This window comes from Caretta caretta, chromosome 10, assembly GCF_965140235.1.
Source record: "Caretta caretta isolate rCarCar2 chromosome 10, rCarCar1.hap1, whole genome shotgun sequence".
Lineage (NCBI taxonomy): Eukaryota > Metazoa > Chordata > Testudines > Cheloniidae > Caretta > Caretta caretta.
In genome coordinates, this window is record NC_134215.1 from 11,774,520 (window position 1) to 11,788,039 (window position 13,520).

The following is a 13,520-nucleotide window of genomic DNA, read 5'->3' on the forward strand; positions in this document are numbered from 1 at the left end:
GGGGTGGTCACGTGACCACCCCAACCATTAAATTATCCCCCCATTATTGACAGGTACAAGTTGCCTATGGAAGTAAGGTTGCCAACTTTCTAATCGCACAAAACCAAACACCTTAGCCCTGCCCTTCCTGAGGCCCCACCCACACTCACTACACTGCCCCTCCCTCAATGCTTGCTCTCCCCCACTCTCACTAAGTTTCACTGGGTTGGGGCAACAGGGTGGGGTGCTGGAGGGGGTAAGGGCTCTGAAGTGGGGCCGGGCATGAGGGGTTTGGGGTGCCTGAGGAGGTTCCAGGCTGGGGCCGAGGGATTTGGAGTTCTGGAGGAGGTTGGGCTCTGGGCTCAGGCTCTGGACTGGAGCTGGGGATGAGGGGCTTGGGGTGCAGAAGGGGGCTCCAGGCTGGGGAGTGGGGCTGAGGGATTCGGAGTGCAGGACGGAGCTGCGGGTTGAGGCAGGGGTTTGGGGTGAAGAAGGGGGTGAGGGCTCTGGGGTGGGGCCAGGGATGAGGGGTTTGGGATGCAGAAGGGAGCTCTGGGTTTGGGGGGGGGACAGGGCTGGGGCATGGGGTTGGGACATGGGCTTACCTCAGGCAGCTCCTGGTCAGCGGCGTACTGGGACTAAGGCAGGCTGCTTGCCTGCCCTGGCGCCATCTGCACTGTACCGCAGAAGGTGACCAGCAGGTCCAGCGCCTAGGCGGGGGGAGGAGGCACTCCACACCCCAGCTTCCACTGGCCAGACTGCAGATCCCCGTAGCCCCCCCACCGCCTAGGAGCGGTTGCTTCTGGGGCGCAGCCCAGTGCCAGGACAGGTAGGGACTAGCCTGCCTTAGCCCCACAACACCGCCGACTGGACTTTTAATGCCCCGGTCAGTGGTGCTGACCAGAGCTGCCAGGGTCCCTTTTCAACTGGGTGTTCCAGTCGAAAACCTGACACCTGGTCACCCTATATGGAAGTGGGGAAAATTTGTTAAGCCATTTTAAGCACGAGGCAACTGAACGTATCTTCTCAACCCACTTGACATTCTGACAGGTCATCCGTATCCTGCAAACCCTCCTAGCCCATCTCCTACAACACCCTTTACATTGCCTGAGAAAAAGTTTAGCTGGTAGGGTGGTACAGTGAGCCTGTGTTTCAAGTTTCTATTTGGAAAAGGAAGTTAAAACCAAAATAGTCTTACTCTAATATTATGGTTGAGGTTTTACATATACAGAACTCAGGAAATTCAGAAGTATAGTTCCTACAGAATCATGGCATGGACACAACAAATTTAGTTCTCACTAGGAAGACAGTGGTAGTTCAAGCTGTAACTGAACTTCTATTCTAATCCTCCGTTTTCACACACTTATATTAAGGCATAAACATTATGTATGTGCAATGTATCCAAGGTACAATTGCTCTGGGAACCATAACTTTCACATGCACATAAGTCACAGAACCTCAACAACAACATTGCATTCATGTAGTTTTTCCATTTCATAGAATACAGGTCAGATTTCTGGGTAGTGTCTAGTAACAGCCCCACCCCCCACCGCCACTGCCCAAGATGAGAAATTGACAGACTCCAAACTAATCCCCCCAAACAAATCCCCCAGTACTAAGACATGCACTGACATCAGATCCATTAATCAAAATGACATAGAAACAAGGACTAAGTGCCACTTTATATCTGCTTTATGTAGCAAAGCCCAAGATTTATAACCAGTGCATCCCATTACCTTGTTATACTATAAGACTGAAAAAATATCTCCTTCAGTTTTACCAAGGCTTCTAGTTATGCTATCTGACTGAGTGGAACAAAGTCTACTGACAAAAAGGCTAAATAGGGGCAGGAAAAAGATCTGGAGACAACAACAGAGCAGAAATAATTCTGACAATCCTGGTTCCTTCAGATACTCAAATAATTATCTGAATTCAATCAATTTATGCCTGTAATTTCCAAAAAAGATGACAGGTTTCAGAGGAACAGCCGTGTTAGTCTGTATTTGCAAAAAGAAAAGGAGTACTTGTGGCACCTTAGAGACTAACCAATTTATTTGAGCATGAGCTTTCGTGAGCTACAGCTCACTTCATCAGATGCATACCGTGGAAACTGCAGCAGACTTCCACGGTATGCATCTGATGAAGTGAGCTGTAGCTCACGAAAGCTCATGCTCAAATAAATTGGTTAGTCTCTAAGGTGCCACAAGTACTCCTTTTCTTTTTGCAAAAAAGATGAATCATTGCAAAAACACTACTAAAAAATATAGCTAATACAGAAGAGAGATAGGTGTCATTTCACTTCTGAACTGCAATTTAAAGATGCAGTCTGGAGAGTCAGACTGTGTAGACAGCATTCAGAAATCAGGAAGATTTAATAAGCATCATGAAAACACCTAAATACCAGAAAACATGACAAGGTGTTGGAAGTGCTTAAAGCTTTAACCACCAGTTTTTGCCAGCTGTCTAGTAACTGACGTGATCAGAATTTTTGAATTCTTTACCCAGAGGCTGAAACTGGGAAAGAAAAGAGGACAGTGTTGGGAAATATCTGGCATCAATAAATGCTTACTCAATTTCAACCAACCAGAAAACAGAAAATTAGACCTTGTGTTATTTTTAATTTAGTGAATATACAATTACGTTGTCTGTTAAGCCTGCTATATAGTTTGTTCCAAACTGTTTGGTTTTATGCATAAAACATTACCAAGATTACACAGGATTGACAGTTACTATACAGATTTTGGCGAAATGTGTTAGCACCACAGTATTATTATAAATGAAGGGTAGATAAATGCAAAGTGGTTTTTGCTTTGTTTTTTTGCTTCTTTATGATGCAAGCGGTCTATAAACTCAGATTCCAAGGCCAGAAGGGATCATTGTGATCATCTAGTCTGACCTCCTGTATAATACAGGACACAGAACTACCCCCAAAATAATTCCTAGAGCATATCTTTTCGAAAAACATCCAATCTGGATTCAAAATTCGCCAGTGATTGGTAAATTGTTCCAATGGTAAAGTACCCTCTCTGTCAAAAATGTATACACTGTTTTCAATCTGAATCTGTCTAGCTTCAATTTACACCACTGGATTATATTATATCTTTCTTTTTCTGTTAGATTGAAGAGCCCATTATTAAATATTTGTTCCACATGCAGCTACTTATAGACCAACCAAGTAACCCCCTAACCTTCCCTTTGTTAGACTGAGTTCTTTGAATCTATTTAATTTATCACTAAAAGGCATATTTCCTCATTCATTAATCATTTTTGTGGCTTTTCTCAGAATGCTCACCAATTTATCAACACCCTTCTTGAACTGTGGGCACCTGAACCAGACAGTATTCCTGAAGCAGTCACACCAGTGCCAAATACAGAGATAAAATAACCCCTCTAGTCCTACTTGAGGATCACATTAACTCTTTTTGACCACAGTGCAGTCCTGGAGGAATTCTGCACTACTGCACATGTGCAGAATTCATGTCCCTCCGCAGAATTTCTTGCTTCCCCATCACGTTCTGTGGGGAAGTGAAAGGAAAGCCATATGGGGTTGGGGGCAAGTCTAGGGATGCCCGGGTGCATAGTTTTTTGGGGGGGAAATTGCCCCCCCAAATAGAGGCAAGGCATGGCAAGGGGGAGAGAGAAGAAAGATATCATGCGGGGTCATGTGCCACTGCTCCGGCCATTTCTGTGAGCGCAGAGCTGCCTAGCTGAAGGAGTGTGTGGCACAGCTCTGCTAACTCTGCAGCTGGATGCCACCTCCTGGGTCCATGCTCCCCTTCTGTGTGCTGGGAGCCATCCTGTTTTCTGTACAAAAGTGAGTGCCTGCAGTGGGGCAGGACAAGGGTGGGGGGCGGGGAAAATGGGGGAAGGAGGATGGGACATGGAAGAGAAGGGGATGGGGAAAGTGGGAGCCCAGCACGCAGCGTCCTCTTGGCAGCAGCTGCTGAGGATCCCCTGTTAAGCAGGCCCATCGAACACCCACACCCCCTGTACCTGGACCACCCTGATGAACCTCCCGCATCTGGACTCCCACCCCACTGAGTCCCAAGCAGCTATATCTGAATCCCCACCCTACCAGCACCTGAACCCCCCCCAGTCAAGCCCCCTCCTCCCACACATAGACCCCCACCCCCGATGAGTCCCAACCACCTGAACCCCCCCCCCCCCAAATGAGCTGGTGTCCAGATCCCATACTGAACTGCCCTCACCCCACACCTGGATCCCGGTGGGCTGAGCCTGCCGGCCCACATGTGGTGCACCTAGAGTAGAGGGGTAGGCTCGGCCCTTGTGCTGCGTTAGGGTCAGGTGCAGCAGGTTCATCTCCCACTTCCATGCAGCCAGTGGCTTGTGCTCCCCCACTGCCATGCTAGAGACTCCACATTTATGTATTGACAAAATCTGTAGAATTTTAAAATATTGTGCACAGAAATTTTATTTTGTTGGCATAGAATTCCCTCTGGCCTAAGTGTCACATTGGGAGCTCATGTTCAGTTGATTATGCCCCATGGACCTCAAATCCTTTTCAGAGTCATTTCTTCCCAGGACAGAGTCCCCCATCCTGTAAGTATGGCCTATATTCTTTGATCCTAGGTGTACACCATTTACATTTAGCTGTATTAAAATGCATATTGTTTGCTTTCACCCGGTCTATCAAGCGATCCAGATGTCACCAGATTCAGAGCACTGTCCTCTTCACTATTTACCACTCCCCAACTTGGGTGTCTTCTGCACACTTCATCAGTGATGATTTTATGTTTTCTTCCATGTCATTGATAAATAAAATCAAAATGTCACTTGGTATCAAAAACATAAAAACAACCATACTGGGTCAGACCAATGGTCCATCCAGCCCAGTATCCTGTAATGATCAAGTGATCCATCCAGTTACCCATTCCCAGCTTCTGGCAAAGAGAGGCTAGGGACACTTCAGAGAATGGTTTTTCATCCCTGCCCACCCTGACTAACAGCCATTGATGGAGCTATCCTCCATGAATTTATCTAGTTCTTTTTTGAACACATCAATCCCTTAAAGAAGTTTAAGTATGCTACATCAAAACTATTACCTTTACCAACCAATTTATACCTTTTCCTTCCCACAGTTTTTTCAGTCTCTCCCTCTCCCCTCAATCAAAAATCCAGGTAGTGTCTTAAATGAAAAACTAGGCTATTTGAAAGCCAGAAAAACGAGGACATCATAAGAGCCAACAGAACAAAAATTATGTAGTTGATTCCTTGTTAACGCAGGGTTGCCCCAATTACAGCTACCAGTGGAAGATAAGAGATTAATGCAATTCATTTCCAGCTGAATTAAAAAACAAAACAAAACTAATTTGGGATAAAGAATGCATTTGTTAAAAGGTTGGACGCATATGTCCCCTTCAATTCAGGTATTAGACAGAGGTCACAAAACCACCCTGAGACTCTGCAGAGGTCCTCCAGTGGAACCTGGGAAGATTAGACAACATTAAAATAGTTAACCTTAAAAAAAAAAAAAACCTTTTTTTAAAAAAAACGATCTACTATACAAGTAACAAGTAGGATAAGTGAGGAAAGGTTAGAAAGCAACCGCACCTCCCCCCTTCCATTTTGTTGTCTTTGCACACTTGACAGCAGTATGCATAGTCTAGGTCACTGTTTCTGCTGAATAGTCAGTTTCTCCTGTTTGTTTCTTTCCTCTGTTTTTAAAATGCCAACACATTCAAAATACAAATATGACAGTAAAACCATAAAACATGACCGTAAAATCTGCCAGAAGGAATCACAGCATAGGTGAACTACATTAAAACTATTTCTAAATAATTGTTGAAACCAACTCCAATCAAGTTGATAGTACCTATTTAAAAATGACAGACCATACATTTAACAAATTTCAGGATCTCTCAAATGTGAGTACTACCCATATTGCTATACGTGTCAGAAACCTGGACCCTGCTACAGGCAGACTTAGAGCCGCTAGAGGCATTCTATACAGGCTGTCAGTACCAAATCGTGAGTAAAAAGTGGTTTGACTTTCTGCAAAGTGTCACAATCTCACAAAGCCCTGGCCTTTCTTCAGTCACTCATTATATCCAAAAGTGGCATTACATGCTTTTCAGCCATGTCACTGGGATGAACAAAAGCATCCCTGCACACTGCGCGCTCTCCAGTTTTGAATGACATGAGAAGGGCTGCACACGCTGACCCTACCTGGCATTGCCTGTAGTGCCACCCCAGAGACAACAGTCTTTAGTAGGCTGTGCACTGTGTCAGTTAGAGTGACCACGGGTGATGGCATCACACTCGGCACTGTATAGCAAATTTCCCAGATCTTAATCCTATGACTGAATGAATTTCTGGGGCAGCATGTAGGACGGGGTGGGCAAACTTTTTGGCCCGAGGGCCACATCTGGGTGGGGAAATTGCATGCAGGGCCATGAATATAGGGCTGGGGCAGGAGTGCAGGAGGGCGTGCAGGGTATGGGAGGGTGTGTGTGCAGGAAGGGGCTCAGGGCAAGGAGCTGGGGTGCAGGAGGAGTACAGGGTGTATGAGGGGGCTCAGGACAGGAGGTTGGGGTGCAGGGAGGGGTGTGGCAGGGGACTCGGCAGGGTGTTGGGGTGTAGGAGGGATGCGGTGGGGGGTTTGGGGTGCAGGCTCCAGCCCAGTGCTGCTGGGCTACGGCAGCCTCCCTGCCCCCAAGCCACTCCAGGAAGCAGCCAGCACCATATGGGGGGGGGAGGGGGGGGAGGGGAGAAGGGAAACGGACAACACTGCCCTCACCTGTGGGTACCTCCCTCAAAGCTCCCATTGGCTGCAGTTCCTTGTTCCCGGCCAATGGGAGCGGGGGGTGGGGGATGCCTGCAGACAAGAGCAGAGCATGGAGCCCTCCGCCTCTCTTCCAAGGGCCACAGCGACGAGGTGCTGGCCGCTTCTAGGAGCGGTGCGTGGCCAGCGGCGCCACGGGGGTGGCAATCCCACAGGCCAGATCCGAAGCTCCGACAGGCCGGATCTGGCTTGCAGGCCATAGTTTGCCCACCCCTGATGTAAGGGAACATATCACTGTTCACAATGCTAATAAGAAGAGGAAGAGAAACAGTAAGGCACAAGTCTCTTTTCAAGTCACTACATGGTAGGCCCTTAGGATCTTTAAATTTTGCTCCATCTTGTCCCAGTAAGTTATTTATGTGGTCTTATTCTGCTGATAGCCCACAGCTGACACAGAAGCATGTTTAGCAATTAATTTCTCCTCACATAGAGGTCTGGGGCAGTGACCATCTTTTTGTTGTGCTTCTGCAATGCATAGTACAGTGGGGTCTTGGTCCACGACTAGGGCTCCTAAACACCATCATCACCAGTTTGAATACTACTTGCTTTTAAGGTAGGATCTACATTAAGAAAGTGACTGCTGTAACGCTGACAATGGCGATCAGCAACAGGTGCCAAAACTGATTTAACTGCTATTGAGTGAAATCAAGACCACCATGCACTGACTCGCAAATCACATTTTCCGCAGTGGTGTTGTAAACTAGGTGAACCGATTTTCATTACCTCTTTGCCACTGGTTCGGGACAAACTGATGTAGATGACTGGTGTCAGAAAGAAATTAATTTTGTAGTGCATACAGGGCTCTCAAGATGCACATCCAGAGTTTGCAACACCATTCTCCTAGTAGCCAAGACAGCAAAATACATGAAAGACATAGAAGTGTAATCACTCTTCTCTGGGATTTAGGTGTTGGTAGTTTAGTTTGTAAATGCAATAGACACTTTAGGCCCCAGAGTGAAAGAAGGAATTTTGAAATCTCTGCAGGGACATGTCAGCTAACCAGAGAGGATAAATTTTAATCAAACACCAATATGTTATTTAAAGTATTTTTCCTTGCCATATCAAGAATTAAAAAGATTTTCATATATAACAGATAGAAATGGAAGCATTTCCAACAAGTAGTGACAAACCAAAGGCCAAAGAAGAGAAACTCCACTGAGAAGAAATGCAAGACATGTTTATGATCAGACAGAACCACTGATGGTATAAGGAAATGTCACAGTTAAGATTTCTTAATGTCTTAAAGTCTTTTGCATAATCAAGTTTCCAGACATCTAGACAGACTGAGTAATGCATATTTAAACTTGTTTTCTGTAGATTCTCCCTGCTGTACTATATACACAAACACAGCTTTATCTGGATTGAATTAGGGTTGTACTGAAGGAAAGACCTACCAGACCAGGTTCCTTAGCCTGCTCCCCTCACGCTGCTCCTAGCTAGCAATAGCTCAGAGTGCACAGAGCTAGTATAGCCAGCATGTATACTCTACCTTATAGTGCAGACAATCATGTCGGAACGGAGGGGTGTTGTGCTCCTGGTATCTTCAAGAGGCAGATGGTCCCTTGGGGACCATTACCAACTGATTTAAACTAGGGCAAGCATGATACTTGACATAGCAGAGGATTTGGTCCACTGCAAAGTAAAAGAAATTAACTTAACTGGAAATGGCCCACCTGTTGATCACTTTAGATAAGCTATTACCAGCAGGACAGTGGGGTGGGAGGAGGTATTGTTTCATATTCTCTGTGTGTATATAAAGTCTGCTGCAGTTTCCACGGTATACATCTGATGAAGTGAGCTGTAGCTCACGAAAGCTCATGCTCAAATAAATTGGTTAGTCTCTAAGGTGCCACAAGTACTCCTTTTCTTTTTGCGAATACAGACTAACACGGCTGTTCCTCTGAAACCAGTGAAGGGTCAGTGGATCAGAGTGGAGAGGGCAGGAACTAAAGATATTACAGAAAAAAAAAAAGCTAATCTTTCCAATGGCTTTCCACAAGCACAAGATTATTCTTAGTGCAATGACTGAGATGGACATATTACTTCCTTTTTCCTTCAAAAACAGATTCTCAAGAGAAAGAGAGAACAGTTGAAGCAGCAGTGAGCAAAGATGGAAAAGTCAGGCTAGCTGGTGAACCAGCAAGAATTAGATTAAAATCTTGTAACCAGGTTACTTATATGACATTCCCTAAACACCAGAAAGAGTTTAGCCCTTAACAATGAAGTGGAAAGGGAGAGCCTACCTGGTTCTGGAATGGAATGAAGATAAAAATTAACACAGTCATTCCAAACTCAGCACAGGGTATCTATATACTCCACAATTTAAAAAACTCACAGCAGTTTACTCAGGCTCACATGGCTTGGGCTAAGGAGCTGTTCAACCACCTCACAGGATCCTAGAGCCCAGGCTCCAGCAGGAATGTCTATATCCCAATTAAAAAGCTCCTTAGCCCAAGTCAGCAGGCAAGGACCAGCCAAGGGTATCTAACAGCAGTGTAGAGATACCTAAAGGGCCTCTCCCAAGATGGGGGAAAAAACCTGACCAAGCAGTTTTTACCATGTCTGCTTTAGCCACTGCACAAGTTTAGAAAAAAACATACAAATAAGTTTCTTAGCCTAAAGCAATTTTTGTACAGTTTTAGAGTTTAACTGTTCTAATGTAGTAAAGTAACATCTCACTACCCCGCAATATACACACTGTACATGCATTGTTTACTAGTAGAAATAACTGATTCTTACTTAATTTATATGCAAATCAAATTTTAAAATCAGAGGATCTTTTCAGTTCTGACACCGCACTTAGACATTACGAGAGCCTATAATTACTGTCTGTTTCAATACAGTAAATACAGGTACAGCACAACATTGCTTATAAGATTCCATTGTGTGCAAGTTTAGCTGGTTTATCAAGGTCTCACTATAGTAAAGAAATGGTTTTGGAGTAGTTTCACCACCCCACCCCACAACCACAACACAACAAATTATATGCATCTCTAGATAATTACACATGATAGCATTCAACTATATTTTCCATGTAGCTACACATCTTGGATTCACTAGTAGTAAATAAAATGCTCTTCAGCTATTGCATTCTGAAGATCACATAAGAGCAATCCTATCCACTCACTGATGGAATGACCCCTCCCTACCATTCTCAAAACTTTTCACTCCATAGACCTTGAGGAGAGGTGTTTGACGGGCTGGTTTGAAAATCCATATGCTAGATAATCCAAAATAACTAAAGGATGAGATCTGGGAACAATCAAGTGAATTACATCATTGTCCTGGGCTGGCAAATATGCAAATGCTTTCAAATGTTAGTGGGTTTAAGAATGAAAAGCAATTAAGTTTACCAAGTACTTTATGGTACATTAATATGAAAGGTACTTAAGAGGTTTGGTTTAATAGGTTTTATATTATAATAAAAACACTGCTTTTAACAAACTTAACGTTTAAGTTAAGTGTACTTGGAATACAGCAGTACTAATATAGAAGAGACTCTCTACTGCTCTCACGTGCACAGACGCCATCTGCTAACATTATGAGCCCTTCATGGCAGAGACTCTATCCCCACTGTGCATTTGTATGCATAACAGAGTGAGGACCCCATTCTGAAAAGGATTCTGAATAAGCTGCTGGAATAGAAACACCACACACGAACAGCGTGGCTGGCATGTGCGGGATGGAAGAGACGCCTGCTCTGGGACCCCTGGTGCAAATGCCAAGGAACGCTACACAGCGCGCAGCAGATCACAGGGGCTTGCGAGAGCCTCAGCTCGAGCGGCTCTCCCTCCCCACGGTGCAAGCGGACCAGCGGCAGCGCCGCGGGGTGGCACCGCCTGGCAAGGGGGGCGGGAGCCTGGGGGGTCTTGAGGCCACGAGCCTCCCCTGCACCGCTGGCGGCTCACCAGCTAGTCACCAGGGGGACCAGGATGCAGGACCCCTATGGAGCCGCTTCAGCGGGGTCCCAGCCCGGCTCTTCTCAGCGAGCCGGGCCTAGAGATGCCCGTCAGGCCGCCCGCCTCCCTCACACGGCGCCGGGGACAGGGCGGACGGGAATCCGGAGCCCAGCGCAGCACGGCCTAGTTGGCGGACGCTACGCCCCCACCCACCGTGATGCCCAGGCGGGCACCCAAGGCCCCGGTCTCTGACGGCTCCACAGACCCGTGGGCCCCGCAGCTCGCCCCTTCCCGCCTGTCCAGTTCTGCGCCGCTCCGGCCGCCTCTGGAGGCCCCCCCGCCACGCCCCGCGCCTGGAGGCCCGGCCTGACCAGGCCTCGGCCCCCGGCGGCCCAGCCACACAGCCCCGGCCTCCGCACCTTCCTCGCTGATGTCGTCCACGAAGTCCTCGGGGTCGCTGAAGGAGACGTCGTCCTCGGGCTCCTCCGCGGGCTCGGCTTCCTCCCGCTCCTCGGCCGCGGCCTCCGCCTTCTCCTCGGGGGTCTGCGGGCTGGGCGGCTCCTCCGGGCGGGCGACGGCCTCCTCAGCGGCGGGCGGCGTCTCCTGCGAAGTGGGCGATGGCGGCGCCGGCTGCTCCTCCTGGGAGCCGGGCGATGGCGGCGCCGGCGAAGACGCTTCCTCCCGCTGGGGGGGCCCGTCCGGCTGCTCGGGCTCGTCCCCGGACCCCTCGGCTCCGGCCGCCGCGGGCGCCTGGCTCTCCTCCGTCTCCTGCATGGGGAGGGGGTCGCTGCTGGGCCCGCCGCGCTCACTCAGGCTCTCCGGGGAAAGGCGGGGGGGAGGGGAGTCTCCGACGGCTAGGCCATGTGCGCGAGACCCGGCGGGCATGGCGAAGCAGAACACACCAACTCCTAGTGTGTGGGGGGAGGGTGGGGTGTAATTTTTCACCCAGTACCTTCCTCTCGCCACACGCTCTATAATCACCTGGCCTTCTTCTCCATCCCGCTCCCTACAGCGCCGATGGCGACTTCAATCCCTACCTCCCCTCAAAACCAATTCTCCCTTCTTCATACACCAGTTTGGTTTAGTCCAACATGGCAGCCCTCGTCAGCAGCACTAGGTGAGGCCTGACTGAACCATCTTGGAAGGTGGAAAAGGGAGAGATACCGAATACACCTCCCTGTATAGATTAAAAATAAAATGCACCCAGGGTATCTGCTATTGTAATGTATTTAAGATAAGGGGGTAAAATGATAAAACGGTATAATAATAGGATAATATATCCCTGGTACCCCTACAAATGTTGTATAATGGACATAGCCAACGCGTGGACGCTACCAACGCCAATCGAAGGGAGGGTAGCACATGATCATGGGCGGTACTACGAGAAGACACAGCAAACATTTTAGGAGACTATTTAAACCCCCAGTAAGAAGGGGTCACATTTAGGATGGTACGGTCCAACAAAGGTCGCCACATCAGCGCTCTCTCTCTCCCCCCTTCACGTGGTTGGAAGAGCACTTCCTAGGGAGGTTCTAGGCGCTGGGAATAGGGACGTGTGACCGCCATGACACTAGAGGCAAAGTATGAGCCTGAAGTGACTCTAGTGTACTCCTGATCACTCTCCTTACAGTGTGTATGGTAACACCCATTGCTTCATGTTCTCTGTGTACATAGACAGGTTTCAGAGTAACAGCCGTGTTAGTCTGTATTCGCAAAAAGAAAAGGAGGACTTGTGGCACCTTAGAGACTAACCAATTTATTTGAGCATGAGCTTTCGTGAGCTACAGCTCACTTCATCGGATGCATACAGCTGTAGCTCAGAAAGCTCATGCTCAAATAAATTGGTTAGTCTCTAAGGTGTCACAAGTACTCCTTTTCTTTCTGTGTATATAAAATCTCCCCACTGTATTTTCTACTGCATGCATCTGATGAAGTGAGCTGTAGCTCACGAAAGCTCATGCTCAAATAAATTTGTTCGTCTCTAAGGTGCCACAAGTACTCCTTTTTTTTTTTTTTTTGCAGATACAGACTAACACGGCTGCTGTTCTGAAACCAGGGTTATGATGAAACCCTGTTTTCTGTCGGGGGCAGGGATCCTGGGAAAAGGGGTACGGAGCTGCTCACCTCCAGGGAGCCCTCATTGCAATGCCACACCTGAAAGGGGCTAGGGTATGGCATACAGAACAATTAAGCTTTAGGGCACCATCTGCAATCTGGCAACAGCCTAAATAAGCCATGAGATGATGAGCCATTCACATGGGACCCCATGTGCAGTGAAGCTCTAGATGGATGGCCCTGAGTACTGGGACGGGGCGAGTCATTGCCTCATCAGAAGCAATAGAAATGGGACACAGAAAGGTTTTCTCTGTTACTGGTGCCTGGATAAGGAGTGGCTGAAAGGTACCATTTGCTGATGCAATGAGAGATAGCCACTGCCTCAAAACTGTTTATTGAGAAGGACACCATCAACTTGAAATCTAGTAATTTTGTTAATATTACAAAAGTCATTTCAGGTGACTACATCAGGTGCTTGGCCAATTTTTGTGATTTTATAATCAATCACATTTTCCCCCCTTTTAAAAATATTTCTGCCTCCCCTACCACAAGCAAGGACACTGACAAAATGACTATTCAGGAGGAACACTGAACATAATTCTATGTAAAGTGCAGTCAAAGTCATAAAATAAAACTGGAAAACTAGAGAAAAATATTTTTTCTCTAAGCTCTTTCCATGCTCCTTAAGTATCACTTGTAACAATACTGGGTTTTAAATGTTGGTGTATTGCCCCTTTAATTACCACATTTCCTACAGAGGTGATCAGCAAATGATTTTCTGAGCA

The 13,520-nt window shown here is 47.2% G+C and overlaps 1 protein-coding gene across 1 annotated transcript in view; it reads right to left on the bottom strand.

Moving 5' to 3' along the window:
* EIF3B (eukaryotic translation initiation factor 3 subunit B) overlaps positions 1-11,741 on the bottom strand; it is a 34,476-nt gene extending 22,735 nt beyond the window's left edge. Inside the window, exon 1 of the mRNA XM_048868185.2 lies at positions 11,100-11,741. Coding sequence (XP_048724142.1) covers positions 11,100-11,565 — 466 coding nt within the window. The 5' untranslated portion in view covers positions 11,566-11,741. The remainder of the gene's footprint in view (positions 1-11,099) is intronic.
* Between the last annotated feature and the right edge of the window lie 1,779 nt (positions 11,742-13,520).